Source organism: Chiloscyllium plagiosum, chromosome 31, assembly GCF_004010195.1.
Source record: "Chiloscyllium plagiosum isolate BGI_BamShark_2017 chromosome 31, ASM401019v2, whole genome shotgun sequence".
NCBI lineage: Eukaryota > Metazoa > Chordata > Chondrichthyes > Orectolobiformes > Hemiscylliidae > Chiloscyllium > Chiloscyllium plagiosum.
The window spans coordinates 35,493,762-35,510,712 of record NC_057740.1 but is presented as its reverse complement, the minus strand read 5'-3'; the positions used below and the strand labels follow the sequence as shown (position 1 = coordinate 35,510,712).

Sequence of the window (16,951 nt, the reverse complement as noted above, 5' to 3'; positions counted from 1 at the left end):
GTGGGGGAGGGGAAATGAGGAAACTGGTGAAATCCGAGTTCATTCCTTGTGGTTGGAGGGTTCCTAGGCGGAAGATGAGGCGCTCTTCCTCCAACCGTCGTTTTGTTGTGGTCTGGCGATGGAGGAGTCCAAGGACCTGCATATCCTTGGTGGAGTGGGAGGGGGAGTTGAAGTGTTGAGCCACAGGGTGGTTGGGTTGGTTGGTCCGGGTGTCCCAGAGGTGTTCTCCGCAAGTAGGCGGTCCAGCATCTGCAGACCTCACTTTCTCCTGCAATCAGTACAGGTCACTTCTACCCCAAAAGAGATTCCAATGATCCAAAAATGTGAATCCTGCTCCCATACACCAGCTCCTCAGCCATGCATGCATCTGCTCTATCTTCCTATTCCTGCCCTCACTAGCTCGTAGCACCAGGAGTCTTCCAGATATTACTACTCGAGGACCTCTTAAAAATTCCTGCCTAACTCTGTAATCACTCTACAGAATCTCATCCTTTTCCCTTCCTATGTCATTGGTTCCAATGTGGACAGTGACCTCTTGCTGGCCCCTCTCCCCCTTGACAACATTCTGCACCCTCTCGGAGACATCCTTGGTCCTGGCACCAGGGAAGCAACACACCATTCTGATTTTTTGCTGCTGGCCACAAACGTCTGTCTGTACCTCGGTTTACGGAATCCCCTAACACAATTGATCTCTTGGAACCAGAGGTACCCCTCGTTGCATTTGAGCCAGTCTCAATACCAGAAACTTGGCTGTTCGTGATACGTTCCCCTGTAACTCAATCACCCCCTACATTTTCCAAAACAGCATACTTGTTTGAAGTAGGTATATCCACAAAAGTCTCCTGCACTAGGTGCCTACCTCTCTTACCTTTCCTGGAGCTAACCCATCTATGTGACTGTATCTGAGACATGTCCCCCCTTCCATCACATACTGTTGCTGTTGCAAATTCCTCATTGCTTCTAACCGTCTCTCCAACCAATCCATTCGATCCGATAAGATTTGCCTCTCCAACCAATCCATTCGATCCGATAAGATTTGCAACCAACAGCATTTATTGCAGATATAATCCGCAGCAACCCATAAACTCTCTTTAAACTCCCACATCTGACAAGAAGTACGCATCACTCTACTAAAGTCAATTTTTGCTCCTTCACAATCTACAGACCCAGAAAATAACACCGTCTTATTCCTCTACAAAACACTGCCCCAGGTTAAATTAATAGTTATGGCTTATATTTTACATTTAATCATCCATCGTTTTTGTCATCCATCCCTAAGTGCTCAGAGGGTATTCAAGCACATTGCTGTGGGTCTGGAGTCAAATGTAGGCCAGACCAGGTAAGAATGGCAGTTTCCTTCTCTGAAGGGCATTACTAAACCAGATGGGTCTTTCCAACAACGTATGCATGATCATTAAATATCTGGAATTAAAGAGTCTATTGAATTCCATGTTGACCATCAGCCAGGGCAAGATTCGAACCCAGGTCCCCAGAACATTACCTGGGTGTCTGGATGAACAGTTTAGCGATAATACCACTAAGGCAATGCTTAATCTTAATAATGGAGGAATGGTAACCATAACAAGATCCCATCCCAACCTGGATCCTGGCCTTCGAAGGAATAGGAAGAGCCGAAGAGTAGGAAATAAATGAATGATCAAGAGGGGAAAAATTGTTTTACACAAAGTGATGATTATTGAATACCCCATTGTCACAGATATCTATTAAACCTCATTTAATTTCAGTGTCTGAAACAGTAGCCAAGACAATAATGACTCATTTATTTTCTGTAACTCTGAAAAGCACAAAATGGACGATACCAACAGTTTCTTGAATCTTGTGCAACACAGAATGGAACATAGCTACTGTATAAAGTGACAAACATGACTCAGCCAATGATGTAACATTGCACTCCCCCAGCCCCTCCAGGGGTGACAGCAAGATCCAGCAGCAGATACGTGAATCAGATCTTAAATTAAATCAACTGCCATAACTGACAGATGGGGCTCTCAAATTTCAACTCAGACGGTCCAGATTTGCATTGCTTCACAATATGAATACAAATTTCAAAAGTAAAGCAGTGAGCCCTTGAAGGCTGTTTTGTCTGTTAACAGACATTATTACACTTTTTAAAATAAATTTTGATATAACGATTAAAGAGATTTACCTGATGTTGCAGATGTCAGACACTGCTGGTACTGATCACCCGAGATGAAGTGAGTGGATGTTTGTCAATGTGCTACCAAATCAAGTGGGCTGCTTTGTCCTGTATGCTGTTGAGTATTTTGGAATAATATTGGAGCTACAGTTATCCTGGCAAATGGTATGCGTTCTAACACCCCTGACTTGTGCCTTGTAGATGGTGGACATGGTTTCAGGAGTCTGGTGTTGAATTACTCACTGCAAGATTCCTAGTCTAGGCCTGTTCTTGCAGCTGCAGTATCTAAATGACCAGTCAAGTTCAGTTTTAGGATCAATGGTAAACCCGAGGATGTTAAAAGTAGGGGATTCAGTGACAGTGATGCTATTGAATATCATGAGGTGATAGATACATTTTATTTTCTTGGAGATGATCATTACCTAGCACTTACGCAGCACAAATGTTACTTGCCACTTGCATGGGTACGAGGGCTTTTGAAGCAATTACTCTCATAACTGTGCACGTGTGCTTAATATACATTAAAAACAAAAACTGTTGGCCCACAACATATTGCTTACCGCTTTTATCCGGTAGAATTTCAAGACCCGAAACCCTTTCATCTTTGAAAAGTTCAATCCCATAAACACAGTCGAATTCATCATACTTGACCAAGAAGAGCGAGGGGTTAACTGGCAGCTGGTCTAGCACTGTGCCCTTCCACTGCGTTACCACTCCAGACTTCTCCTTCCAACCATGTTGCACTTTACTGCCAACAATACTGCGCTGTTTGTAGGCGACTGGGTCACTCGAATCTGCTTTGGTACGCTTCCTTGGAGATAAAAAGCAACAAAAATAGCAAAAATTTAAATTTGTTCCATTTCATCACAGTCTCATTAATCGCAGACCAAGTGCAATCATCCCAAATTTCTAACAGGTGGTTGGAACTGCCAACTCAACTTGTGTTTTGAGTCTGGCATTCTACAATGTAGATTTGAGTCAAGTCATTAGGGCTGCATAGGAACCTCCTCCTTAGCTTTACTACACCTCACGTTCTAAAACACATCCTCTTGCTTTTCACCCTCTATTCCTCATCTACTGCCTATGCCATTCATCATAATTACTTCTCTTGATAGGTCTTTATATTCTATCCATTTTCAGTGAAGAATGGCTCTTCGATCCCTCAGTGGATTTAGTAGGGACCATCCTACATTGATGCTTATGGTCCCTAGTTTTGGACTCCGACAGTGGAAAGTCTTTTTGAACATATGAAATCAAGGAACAAGCGTAGTCCACTTGAGCCCCTGGGAAGTGTTTTGAGCATCAATTCTACATTCCTCTATATCCCTGATCCCCTTGGTCATCAAAAGTCTATTCACTTCTGCCTTAAGAGTATATAAAGATTGTAGTTCATATTTGCCTATACCTACCCATTTGGAAATTTAAAACTCCTTCATCAAATAATTTCTCAATTTGTCTTGTTGCCAAATCTTCCTAAAAGGACAAAGATACAGGATTACAGGTGAAGGTGACCATACGACCATAGGAGCCCAATATAGGCCATTCAGTCCATTGGGTCTGCTCCACCATTCCATCATGGCTGATAGGTTTTTCAACACCCATTTTTCCACTTTCTCCTCATAACATTTGGCAATCAAGAACTTACCTCTGCTTTAAATATACTCCATGACCTGGCCTCTACAGCCCTCTGCAGCAATGAGTTCCACAGATTCACCACTCTCTGGCTGAAGACATTCCTCCTTGTCTCTGTTCTAAAGGGTCTTCCCTTCCCTCCAAGGCTGTGCACTCAGGTCCTAGTCTCTCCTGCTAATGGAAACATCTTCCCAACATCCACTCTGTCCAGGCCATTCAGTATTCTATAAATTTCACAGAATGGACCTATCACACTATTATTATGGAATCCTTAGTGTGGAAACAGCCCGTTTCCAATCAGATTCCCTCCTCATCCTTCTAAACTCCATCCAGTATAGTTCCAGAGACCTCCAATATTTCTCAAAGGTAACAGATTGACGGATTACTCCTTCGGTGGGTCAGCATAGACACAACAGGCCGGATGGGCTGAGACAGTGCTGGCTGTGATTCTAACCTTCCAAGATCCCCAAGTGTGCTGTTCCTGAAGATGCTTCATATTCCAACCAAAAGGAGGGATCTGTATTTTTTTTAAAATTTACTCATGGTACATGGTCACTGAATCACTGTGGTCCATGTTCCCCAGCCACGACCCATAATGCACAGGATTGGCAGCCTGGGATTTGAACTCCAAACCTCGTGAATCCAAGATGAGAGTGCTACCCACTGAACCATATAGTTATCCTGATTGCCACGTTTAATGATTTGTGAATGCACCAGTTATGAGACACCTCCCCCTAACAATAGGAAATCCATTGAATTTGGAACAGAAGTTATAGAGGCAGATGTACAGCATGGAAACAGGCCCTTCGGTCCAACTTATCCATGCCAACCAGATATCCCAAACCCAATCTAGTCCCACCTACCTGCACCCAGCCCATATCCCTCCAAACCCATCCAAATGCCTTTTAAATGTTGCAATTGTACCAGCCTCCACCACTTCCTCTGGCAGCTCATTCATACACACACCACCCGGTGTGAAAAAGTTGCCCCATAAGTCCCTTTTATATCTGTCCCCTCTCACCCTAAACCTGTGCCCTCTAGTTCTGGACTCACCCACCCCAGAGAAAAGACTTTGTCTATTTACCCTATCCATGCCCCTCATGATTTTATAAACCTCTAGAATGTCATCCCTCAGCCTCCAACGCTCCAGGGAAAACAGCCCAGCCTATTCAACCTCTTCCTATAGCTCAAATATTCCAACCCTGGCAACATCCTTGTAAACCTTTTTTGAACCCTTTCAAAGTTTCACAACATCTTTCCAATAGATAGGAGACCAGAATTGCACACAATATTCCAGTGGCCTAACCAATGTCCTGTACAGCCGCAACATGACCTCCCAACTCCTGTACTCAATACTCTGACCAATAAAGAAAAGCTTACCAAAAGCCTTCTTCACTATCCTATCTAACTGCGACTCCACTTTCAAGGTGCTATGAACCTGCACTCCAAGGTCTCTTTGCTCAGCAACACTCCCTAGGACCTTACCATTAAGTGTATAAGTCCTGCTGTGGCACTCCACTGGTCACAGGCCTCCAGTCTGAAAAACAACCCTCCACCACCACCCTTTGCCTTTGAGCCAGTTCTGTACCCAAATGGCTAGTTCTTCCTGTATTCCATGAGATCTAACCTTGCTAACCAGTCTCCCATGGAGAAGTTGTTAGCCTATAACTCATATTTCCAACTCCTCCCATTCCAGAAACAACTTGCCCACAGTTTGAGCCAGCAAATAGAAACTTAAGATAATCCTTCACAATGTAATAAATTATTACAGTCAAGTCATTCAAGAGTGAAGAACGTCTCCTCACAAAAGGATTTTAAAAATATGTAGAAAGACCCTAGAACCAGGAGAAATAATCCCAGGATAAAAGGGACAGATCAATTAAGATGGAGATGAGGAGAAATGTCACTCAAAAAGTGGTGAATTTTTGGAATTCTTAACCCCAGGTGGTGTGTGGAAGCTCAACCACTGAACGTGTCCAAGACAGAAATTGACACTTTTCTGGAGACTAATGACAGAATGAGATATGGAAATAGAATTGAGGTGAAAGATCAGTCAAGATTTAAATGAATGCTGGGACAGACCCGATGGGCAGAAATGCCTCCTGCTGCTCTCACATGAGGGGCGATGGCTCAATTAAAACCTTCTAAACAAATTTGGCCAATTTATTTTAGTGAGGTAAGAGTTAACGCTCCCAGTAAACTGTGTGCAGCCACTCCAAGGTCCTACATATGGTGATCATGCAAATATTTGACACGCATGGACCTCAAAGGCTCACACAACCAGAAGGTAAATTAGAGGGAATGCTGGTATGGATGCAAGATACAAATCAAAGCTGGGTAAGGAGGGTTGAGGTACAGATCAGCCACAACCTAACTGAATGGGCAAAGGCCCAAGAGACCACGCCCATTGCAATGTTTCTAAAGGAGGTCAATTTTAATACAGCCTATTTACTGGTTTCTACAGCTTCTATTCAAGGTGATCTTGAGTTTCGATCAAAGTCCTGATGGAAATTTAGTCAACAGCATAATGTAAAAGCTAGCTCCAGGTTGAAATCCTGAATTATACAACAACAACAACAACAACAACAACAACATGTACACATTGGAGGATCTACTGTGGCAGTTCAATGTGTACACTACTTGTAAAAAATGGTGGCTAGTTCAATTAATCTACAGACTGGAGAGCAATATCAGCACAGCCTTAGACTGTCAAGACCATTGCATGGCTTCTAGGGACCCAATTAGTCGAGGGCACAGGCATCATGTGCTACTGGGAAGGGGCTCACACTGTGTCGAAGTAGTTCCATTATATCAAAGGCTATTGGGAGAGGGTGGGAAAGAGAGTCAGTGGAGTGCTTGTGTGTAGGGCAATGGTAAGATGAGTGGGATTCGGGAATGGGGAGATATTAACATGTTGCTTGTTACAATTTCAAAAGAAACTCCCCATCCTCATCAAAAAACTGAATTAAGTGCAGGGTAGAAGAAACAGCCAGGGAAACACATAGCGAACTAAATCAGTAGGCGGAGCTGCAGAGCTGGAGACCCTGGGAGTGCAGAATCAAATGCATGCTTGTTTACAAACGCGAACAAATGTAAACACTAAATTTAAAAGTGATCTCAAGCACAGAGCCAAGGGTCAGTATGGCATTCACCATCAAGCGGTGGCTTGGCACTGCTCTGAACAGGCCATTTCCAGAGCCCAGTCTTGAGGCAATACTGCATGAGCTTCCTCCAGTAATAGTCAACACTGGGAACTAGAGAACAGCAAGTGGCTTCTGTCCACAAACCAAGATGGCAGATATTCTTCAACCAGCATTTAAATGCAAGAGCAATTTTTATTTTTAAATTTAGTTTCAAAATGGAAAAACAGGGCGTTGCAACCACAGAAACAGAGAACTTTGAGTTCAAGCAAATCACTGGACATCAGCCAATAAGCAGCAAAGACCACACCAAACAAAACATAAGCCTTTGGAACTGGCTTATATTAGTACTTAGCAACTGTGTCCATAGCAACACAGTTGCTAGGGCTTAGCCACTAGATGCACTAGTAAAGGATGTTATCACGACATTCTTAACTATTATTTGACATTATCCCAGTTGATGTCTTCCTTGGGTTAAGTTGCCACAATGTCTGCAAGGGTCAATGGATGGCAGTGTGATCGGAGTCAGCTGACCCACACTAGAGACTGAAAAGGAAATATCCTGGCTGACAGTGCAACACTATACTGTTGGAGGTGCCATAATGTGAATGAAAATTCTGTTTGGTGCACATTCCCCAGAGATGTTCCCGGAAACATTCCACGAGTTGGTGTCCTATCTCCCCGAACATACAGAAGACCCATCGAGAGAGATGGACACAGTAGTAGTAGTAGTATTTGGATGTGCAGGAAAATCTCTGCCAATGTAGAAGGATCCATTGGGGTCTTGGACAGAGGTGAGGGGGGAGGTGTGGGTGCAGGATTTACACCTCTTGCAGTGGCAGGGGAAGGTGCCATGAGTGGAAGGTAGGATATGGAACTATATTGTCATCCCTTCATTGTCACTGCATCAAATCCTGAAGCTCTGTCCATAACAGCACTGTGGGTCTCCCCAACACATCAAGGGTGGCATTAGCTCAAGAAGGCGACTCAATACCATCATCCCAAAAGGAAATTAAGGCTAGGAAATAAATGCTTAGTAAGGGAGCAACACATGCATCCCTTGAACAACTAACAGGAAGTGTTCAGAGCCAATTCCACATCGGCAGGAGAGATCGTCTTTTAACTTGGCGGACACGAGCACATTCAGAACCTGTAGAGTTGCTGCTTTTACTGTGAGCAAATGTTACTGGAAATAATCTTAAAACACCCAGTGGCATCTAACCTCTGCTGCAGATTCCCAGCATTACAAACCTGAACCACAAACCAGACCTCATTCCGCAACATGCCCCCCCATCCCGGGCTTCACATAATTTCAATTTCAGCTCAACCAGAAACAAAGTCGGAAATTAAATCCAAGAAGAGGAAAATGTCACCAAAGTTGAAATGTGTACGGCAGTTTCAGCACTGCTCTGGACAGCACACTGGCTGCAATGTTAAGACAATGCAAAATTAACAGAAGTTGGAAATTGAGAATGGCACAGCATTTAAAATCACAGATGGTTCTGGGGCAGCATGGTGGCTCACTGATTAGTGCTACTGTCTCAGCATCAGGGATCCAGGTTTGATTCTACCCTCAGGTGACTGTCCATGCGGAGTCTGCACATTCTCCCCGTGTCTGCATGGGTTTCCTCTGGGTGCTCCAGTCTCCTCCCACAGTCCAAAGATGTACAGATTAGGTGGATTGGCCATGATAAGTTGCCCCATAGTGTTTAGGGATGTGCAGGCTAGGTGGGTTAACCTTGGGAAAATGTGGGATAGGGTAAGGGGATGGGTCAGGGTAGGATGCTTTTCGGAGGGTCTCTGCAGACTCTATGAGCTGAACAGTCTGCCTCCACACTAAAGATTGTATGATTTTATGATCCCAATTTTTCTAGTGTTTTGCAGAAGCTATGTATATTCTTTCCAGGGCCATTATAGTTTTCAGGACAATGTTGATGAAAAGCTGACAAATAGTGTGTGAGGTAATGAGGAAATAGAAGGGGAAAAAACAAACTGAGCTCAATAATCAGAGATACCCTTATTCAACATGTGCACTCAAATACTTTTTCCAGAGGGTGACCGGAATGATGAGCAGGAAAGATGCATAGCATCCTCCTTCAGGGCCATTGATCAGCTCCTGTCTCAATGTCTCAGTTTAAATACATGCTAATTAAGCAAAAGCCAAGCACCTGAACCAGAGCTTCACAAACAAATGTATTGGAGTGCTGCAGCATCACACCAGGCAACCTCAAGTAGCTTAATGTCGTTGGGACACAGGAACCCGGTAAATTATATCCTGGCCATTCTTATCTTAGTCATTTACCCATTTTTCAAACTGATTCCATCCCTGTCAAATGCCTTTGGAACCAAATGCTACTAAATAAATGCAAGTAGCTGTTGCATTAATATGTCAGGACAAGTAAAAGGTACAAATCTAGGAGTAATGTGGGGGGAAGAGACCAAACATTTAGACACAATCAAATATGACTTGCTGGAGTTGACAGTGTTTAGTGTAGATTTGCTGCTCAAAAATTGCCCAGTAAGAGAGAGAGTATCGAACTGATTGAATCAGCAAAGCAAAACGTGATTTCAACAGAGTTAGAAAAATTATCCACTCAGATTCACCTGAAAATGGAAGCCACACTATATAATTTGAATTGAGGACAACCACGTGCCCAACAAACATTACGAGCACCCGAGCTACAAATCTTCTCACAAACTTTAAACATTACAGTTCTTTTCTAATAACCTACATCAGTTTTTGTTTTGTAGTTTTTACCTCCATTGTTATGATCACAAGCTACCCTTTTAATATCCAAAAGAGTGATTTTTTTTCCAAAACATGACCCAGAAAGATCCAGCCCAGAGAAGAATGTATAAAGCAAAGTGCCGGAGAACTGGAAGTGAGGATTAACAACAGACTTGGTCCAGAGGTATATTTGCCTGCAAGACAGAAGGTGGCAGGTTTCAAGCCAGTACTGAGAAAGGTCCACATCCTGCTGCATGCTGGGCATCTTATTTTGGAAGAACCATGTTTTTGACTTGGAGTTGCCGGTGTTGGACTGGAGCGTACAAAAGTTAAAAATCACAACACCAGGTTATAGTCCAAGCACACTAGCTTTCGGAGCGACACTCCATCAGGTGATAGTGGAGGGCCTCGATCGTAACACAGAATTTATAGCAAAAATTTGCAGTGTGATGTAACTGAAATTATACATTGAAAAATTGATTGTCTGTTAAGCCTTTCATCTGTTAGAATACAGTGATCGTTTCACTTCTTTCATGTGTAAATCACAAAACCATTTTTTTAAAGTTGCATTCTCGGGTTAGCTGTTAACAATGGTGATAGCTAGACAATATGTTGAAGGTAAAAACAATGACTGCAGATGCTGGAAACCAGATTCTGGATCAATGGTGCTGGAAGAGCACAGCAGTTCAGGCAGCATCCGAGGAGCTTCAGCAAAATCGACGTTTCGGCATGAAGGGCTTTTGCCCGAAACGATTTTGCTGAAGCTCCTTGGATGCTGCCTGAACTGCTGTGCTCTTGCAGCACCATTGATCCAGAATATGTTGAAGGTGTTAGCCCCCTGTGTTCTCTGTCTATGACCTGATGTTTAGATGGTTATCTCACTTTTTAGATTAGAATCAGGAGTTTTACATAAATTCATGCAGTTTTTGAGATCAGAGTTCTACATGAATGTATGCAATTTTTGAGCAAAGTAGAATGTAACTCTGCAAGTACAAATTCACCCCACAAAATATATATGTGTGCATGTGGGTCTTTGTCTGTCTGTCGGTCTGGGGTGGGGGTTGAGAGTGTGAGAAAGTGTGTATATGTGTGCGTGCGCAGAGTGTCTTAAGTCTGTGAGGGGGTGCATGTGGGAGCGTGTGCGTGTCTATATGGGTGCGTGTGGGTGTGTGTCCGTGAGTCGTGCAATGGTGATCACCTGTAAAGTGACATGAACCCAAGGTCCCGGTTAAGGCCCTCCCTATAGGTACCGAACTTAGCTATCAGCCTCTGCTCGGCCACTTTCCTCTGCTGCCTGTCCCAAAGTCCACCGTGGAGGATGGTCACCTGAAGGTCCGAGGCTGAATGTCCTGGACCACTGAAGTGTTCCCCAACTGAGAGGGAACCCTCCTGTCTGTTGATTGTTGTGCGCTGCCCATTCATCCGTTGTCGTAGCCTTTGCTCAGTTTCCCCAATGTACCATGCCTCCGGGCAACCCTGCCTGCAAATGTATAAGATAGACAACGTTGGCTGAGTCACATGAGTACCTGCCATGTACAAGGTGGGAGGTGTTCGCACGCGTAATAGTGGTATCTATGTCCACAATCTGACACGTCTTGCAGCGTCCACCGTGACAGGGTTGTATGGAGTTGTCCTGAGAGCCGGGCAGTTTGCTACGAACAACGATCTGTTTGAGATTTGGCAGTTGTTTAAAGGTAAGTAGTGGAGGTGTGGGAAAGGTCTTGGTGAGGTGCTCATCCTCATTGATAATGTGTTGCAGGTCACGAAGAACATGGCGTAATTTTTCAGTCCCTGGGAAGTACTGAACAACGAAAGGTACCTGGTCAGTTGCAGCACGTGTCGGTCTCCTGAGGAGGTCATTACGGTTCCTTGCTGTGGCACGTCGGAACTGGCGGTCGATGAGTTGAGCATCGTACCCAGTTCTTGTGAGGGCCTCCTTGAGTACTTCCAGGTGTCTGTCACGTTCCTCCTCATCTGAGCAGATCCGGTGTGTGCGTAGGGCTTGTCCATAGGGAATGGCTGTTTTAATATGTTTTGGGTGGAAGTTGGAAAAGTGTAGCATTGTGAGGTTGTCTGTGGATTTGCGGTAGAGTGTGGTGCTGAGGTGTCCGTCCTTGATGGAGACGCAGGTGTCCAAGAATGAGACAGACAGTCGAGAGTAGTCCATGGTGAGTTTGATAGTGGGATGAAACTTGTTGATGTCACTGTGTAGTTTTATCAGTGACTCCTCGCCATGGGTCCAGAGGAAGAAAATGTCATCAATGTACCTGGTGTACAATGTTGGTGGAGATCCTGCATAGAGAAGAAATCTTGTTTGAACCGGTGCATAAAAATGTTGGCATATTGGGGTGCAAATTTAGTCCCCATGGCTGTTCCGTATGTCTGGATGAAGAATTGGTTGTCAAAGGTGAAGATGTTATGATTGAGGATAAAGCAGATGAGTTGTAGGATGGTGGTTGGAGACTGGAACACCTCCCCCACTTGTACATGGCAGGTACTCATGTAACTCAGCCAATGTTGTCTATCTTATACGTTGCAGGCAAGATGCCCGGAGGCATGGTACATTGGGGAAACCGAGCAAATGATACGACAACGGATGAATGGGCAGCGCACAACAATCAACAGACAGGAGGGTTCCCTCCCAGTTGGGGAACACTTCAGTGGTCCAGGACATTCAGCCTCGGACCTTCAGGTGACCATCCTCCAAGGTGGACTTTGGGACAGGCAGCAGAGGACAGTGGCCGAGCAGAGGCTGATAGCCAAGTTCGGTACCCATAGGGAGGGCCTTAACCGGGACCTTGGGTGCATGTCACATTACGGGTGGCCACCACACACACACAACCCCCACCCAGACAGACAGACAGACACACAGACAAAGACCCACATGCACACACATATTTTGTGGGTTGAATTTGTACTTGCAGAGTTACATTGCACTTTGCTCAAAAACTGCATACATTCATGTATACATTCTGATCTCAAAAACTGCATGAATTTATGTAAAACTCCTGATTCTAATCTAAAAAGTGAGATAATATTTTGTGGGGTGAATTTGTACTTGCAGAGTTACATTGCACTTTGCTCAAAAACTGCATACATTCGTGTATACATTCTGATCTCAAAACTGCATGAATTTATGTAAAACTCCTGATTCTAATCTAAAAAGTGAGATAACAATCTAAACATCAGGTCATAGACAGAGAACACAGGGGGCTAACACCTTCAACATATTGTCTAGCTATCACCATTGTTAACAGCTAACCCAAGAATGCAACTTTAAAAAAGGTTTTGTGATTTACACATGAAAGTAGTGAAACAATCACTGTATTCTAACAGATGAAAGGCTTAACAATCAATTTTTCAATGTATAATTTCAGTTAATCACACTGCAAATTTTTGCTATAAATTCTGTGTTACGATCAAGCCCTCCACTATCACCTGATGAAGAAAGCTAGTGTGCTTCCAATTAAACCTGTTGGACTATAACCTGGTGTTGTGAGATTTTTAAACCATGTTTTTGACAGATTCTTTTGGTTAATCTACGCCTCAGCTCTTCTCGTCAAGATCACCACACAAAATGGTACAAAATTATACGATAAAGCTCTGTTTAGGCTCCAACCCAAGCAGGAATCCAGTTCTGGTCACCATGATTGAAGGCAAGGTATGAAGGTCGATAGCTGAGTGCAGAGGTGGCGTACTACTGTTATAGAGTCAGAGGTGTACAGCATGGAAACAGACCCTTTGGTCCAACTCGTCCACGCCGACCAAATATCCCAACCCAATCTAGTCCTACCTGCCAGCATCCAGCCCATATCCCTCCAAATCCTTCTTATTTTTATACCCATCCAGATGCCTTTTAAAATGTTGTAATTGCACCAGCCTCCACCACTTCCTCTGGCAGCTCATTCCATACTCTGTGCCTCCAACTAGAGTTCCTAACACAAATCGATCTCTTGGAACCCGATGTACCCCTCATTGCATTAGAGTCAGTCTCAATATCAGAAATTTGACTGTTCATGCTACTTTTCTCCGAGAATCCATCCCCTCTACATTTTCTAAAACAGCATACTTGTTTGAAACGGGGATAGCCACAGAAGACTCTTGCACTAATTGCCTACCTCTCTTACCTTTCCTGGAGTTAATCCATCTATGTGACTGTATCTGCGACTTTTTCCCCTTCCTATAACTGCTTTCCAATTCATCCCCTTGCACTTGTAAATTCCTCATTGCCTCTAACTGTCACTCCAAACGATCCATTCGGTCTGATAGGAGTCACAACCAACAGCATTTATTGCAGATATAACCCGCAGTAACGCGTAAACTCTCCCTAAACTCCCACATCCAATAAGAGCAGCATATCACTCTACTAACATCCATTTTTGCTTCTTCCAATCTGCAGACCCAGAAAATAGTCTTGTCTTATTCCTCTACAAAACACTGCTCCAGGCTAACTCAATACTTATGGTTTAAATGTTTTTAAGTTTAAACAAGAGACATAACTCTATAAAACATACAATCCAGAAAGCACCCACGATACTCACTACTGCAGACTTACAGCAAGGCCACACTTCAAAATATTTACTAATCAATTTCTGTGCTGTTAACTCTCCTAAACACATTCCTCCAAGATCAATTGAGAATTTCACTGTTTGTTAATTTTCCCAGATGCACTCTGATGTCCAGCGATACATTACTTCAGCAGCAGTAACTGCGTAGGTTCCTCCCTCTCTCTCTCTCCTGCACTGACCTCACAATGTGTTGCCTTTGTCTGTTCCTCTCCCTTTTGAAAGTGCCGTTGTTTTGCCTTTTTTTCCCCTCCAAAGTTCCAAAACAATGCAACAGCATATAAAATAGTAATTGCTGCTCCTGGAATTCGAGTAAATCACCTCCAACACCTAAAATACCTCGAAGGGTATTTTAGAGCCAGAACTTTTACTATGCTCCACCTTGGATTACCCAGAACCCTTGAGCCAAAGAGTGGGCATGAGGCAAGACAGAGAGCACGTGCGTGAGGGGCCTAAGAGAAAGAGCTTCCCATTCAGACGTTGAGCCAAAGATGAGAAGAAATAGGTTTAAGCTTTTGGCAAGAGATGTTGGTGAATGTGAGGAAAGCTCTGTCATTCACCAAACAGTATTAACTTGGAACCTTCCACCCAGGAGTGGGTTGGATGCAGAGACAACGATTCCAAAAGGAAATCAGATTTCAGCGTCACAGATGTCAAGTGGGGAAAGTGGGACTGGCTGCATTGTTGTATGAAAAGCCAACATGGATGTGATGGGACCAAGTAACCTCTGTCTGTTCTTTGAATGATTATGAATAATGCTACCCTATGATTATTTGAGTAGAGGCTTCTGTGGACTCAGATGGCTGCAAAGGATCCCATAAAATAACTTGAAAAACAATGGCATTCTTTCCGACATCTTTCGTGATATTCAACATTCAATTAACATAATTAAAGAGACCATGTGATCATTATCTCATTAGTGATTCAGAGTTTGGTTGCCGTGCTTTTAATATTGTACCAGTGCCTACAATTCCATTAAAAAAAAGGTGAAATCGCCATAGACCTACCGGACCATAGGGCTGCTCACTCTCATGAGGGAGAGACTTGGTGGCAGTCTAACCTGCAGGTCACCATACCTCAGGCAAGAGGAGAGATGGAGAAGGAATATCTTTCATGGTAACCTCAGCTGGTGCAGAAATTGAATCTACGCTGGTGGTGTCATTCTGCTTCACCAACTGACCACCAACCAAGTGAGCTAGCCAATACCTATAATTTACATAATGCCATTAGCTTGAGGAATTTTGGGAAGCTGCAAAAGCCACTCAACACAGGCAGATTTTGTTTTTGCATGATGATACCACGTGTCCAACATTTGAAACTGGAAACCCAGTTTCCCCAATTAAAAGACGGCATTTATGTAGCAACTATCATATTGCAATTCTCAAATTACTTCATATGCAACGAATTACAAGGGGTGGCTGGTTTACAAATGTCTGACTTATGAATGCTCGAGTTAGGAAAACGAGCACATCCACGGGTGTAAGTTTGAGCATCCCATGTATGAATATTTCTTGTATATACAAAACAGCTGTTTTGTATCATCCTAGTTTATGTTCTAACTTGTGCCTAAATGGACTCTGGTTTGTAACCTGCACTCTGAAGTGTTGCAATTAACTGTGTCAACAAGTGTCATGGTCATTTGCATGGCGTAAATTTAACATTATAACTGGAAGATGTCCAAGATGATTTGTCTGTGAGCAATAAAATGATGAAAAACACTTCACATATGAGGGAGCAATTGTACAGAGAAGCAGAATTGGTGTTTCAGGTTAATAAAAACCTGTTCTGGTAAAAGGTTTTCAAAAAAGGCAAAGAGACAAAAGATTGGAGTGAGTTCAGAAACCGGAAAAGGTTGTGGTTGGGGCGTGGTTTCAGACAATTCAGCTCTTGGAGTATGCTCTACCTTTCAATAGGATCATGGCTGATCTCACCTCAACCTTAACTCTACTTTCTTTCCTGCTCTTCGTAATCCTTCAAACCAATTACTGATTAGAAATCCAACTAAAATTAAGGAGAATATAGACAATGTCCTGGTAACCACTACTCTCTAGGGTAATGAATAAAAATTCATGACCCTACAGAGGATTAGATACAAGTTTTCAAAATCACAGAAGATCTGGACAAAGTGATAAGGAGAAACTGCTCCCACTTGTAAGCAGATCAGGAACAAGGTGGCATAGTTTTGAATTGTTTTGCATAAGCAGCAAATGTGGGGTGAGCAAATAATTCTTTTCACAGTAAATAGTTAGGAAACATTGTCTGGAAATAAAGTGGAGGCAGGTTCAATTGTGGTATTCTTGAAAGCAAATGATTATTTAAATTGAAACAATATTCAGGGTTAGTGGAAAAAGGCAGGGATTGGCACTGTAAAGTGTTCAGGAAGACAATGTAGTCATGACAATCTTTCTCTGCACTGTAACAACTCTGATTCTGCAGAAAAAAAACTGCGCTTTTAAACAGCAAGAGTAGTTTTATATGCATTTATCCTCCAATGATGTCACAGATAGTAAAATGTCGACAGGCAGGAGGAGGCTGGAAGAACACAGCAAGCTAGACAGCATCAGGAGGTGCAGAAGTCAATGTTTCGGGTGTAACCCTTCTTCAGGGCTGATTGAATAGCAACCATGAGAGCAAAATGAGCTTCAGGAATGCCATAGACTTGGACTGGACAATCAAGATTGCCTGTGGGTGGCACGGTGGCCCAGTGGTTAGCACTGCTGCCTCACAG

The 16,951-nt window shown here is 43.4% G+C and overlaps 1 protein-coding gene across 6 annotated transcripts in view; it reads right to left on the bottom strand.

Moving 5' to 3' along the window:
* Positions 1-16,951, bottom strand: part of LOC122565409 (spindlin-Z-like) — a 102,836-nt gene that overhangs the window by 27,266 nt on the left and 58,619 nt on the right. For all 6 annotated transcript variants that reach the window (XM_043721357.1, XM_043721358.1, XM_043721355.1 and 3 more), the window contains one exon: positions 2,719-2,969. In XM_043721357.1, the coding sequence (XP_043577292.1) occupies positions 2,719-2,969 (251 nt within the window). The remainder of the gene's footprint in view (positions 1-2,718; positions 2,970-16,951) is intronic.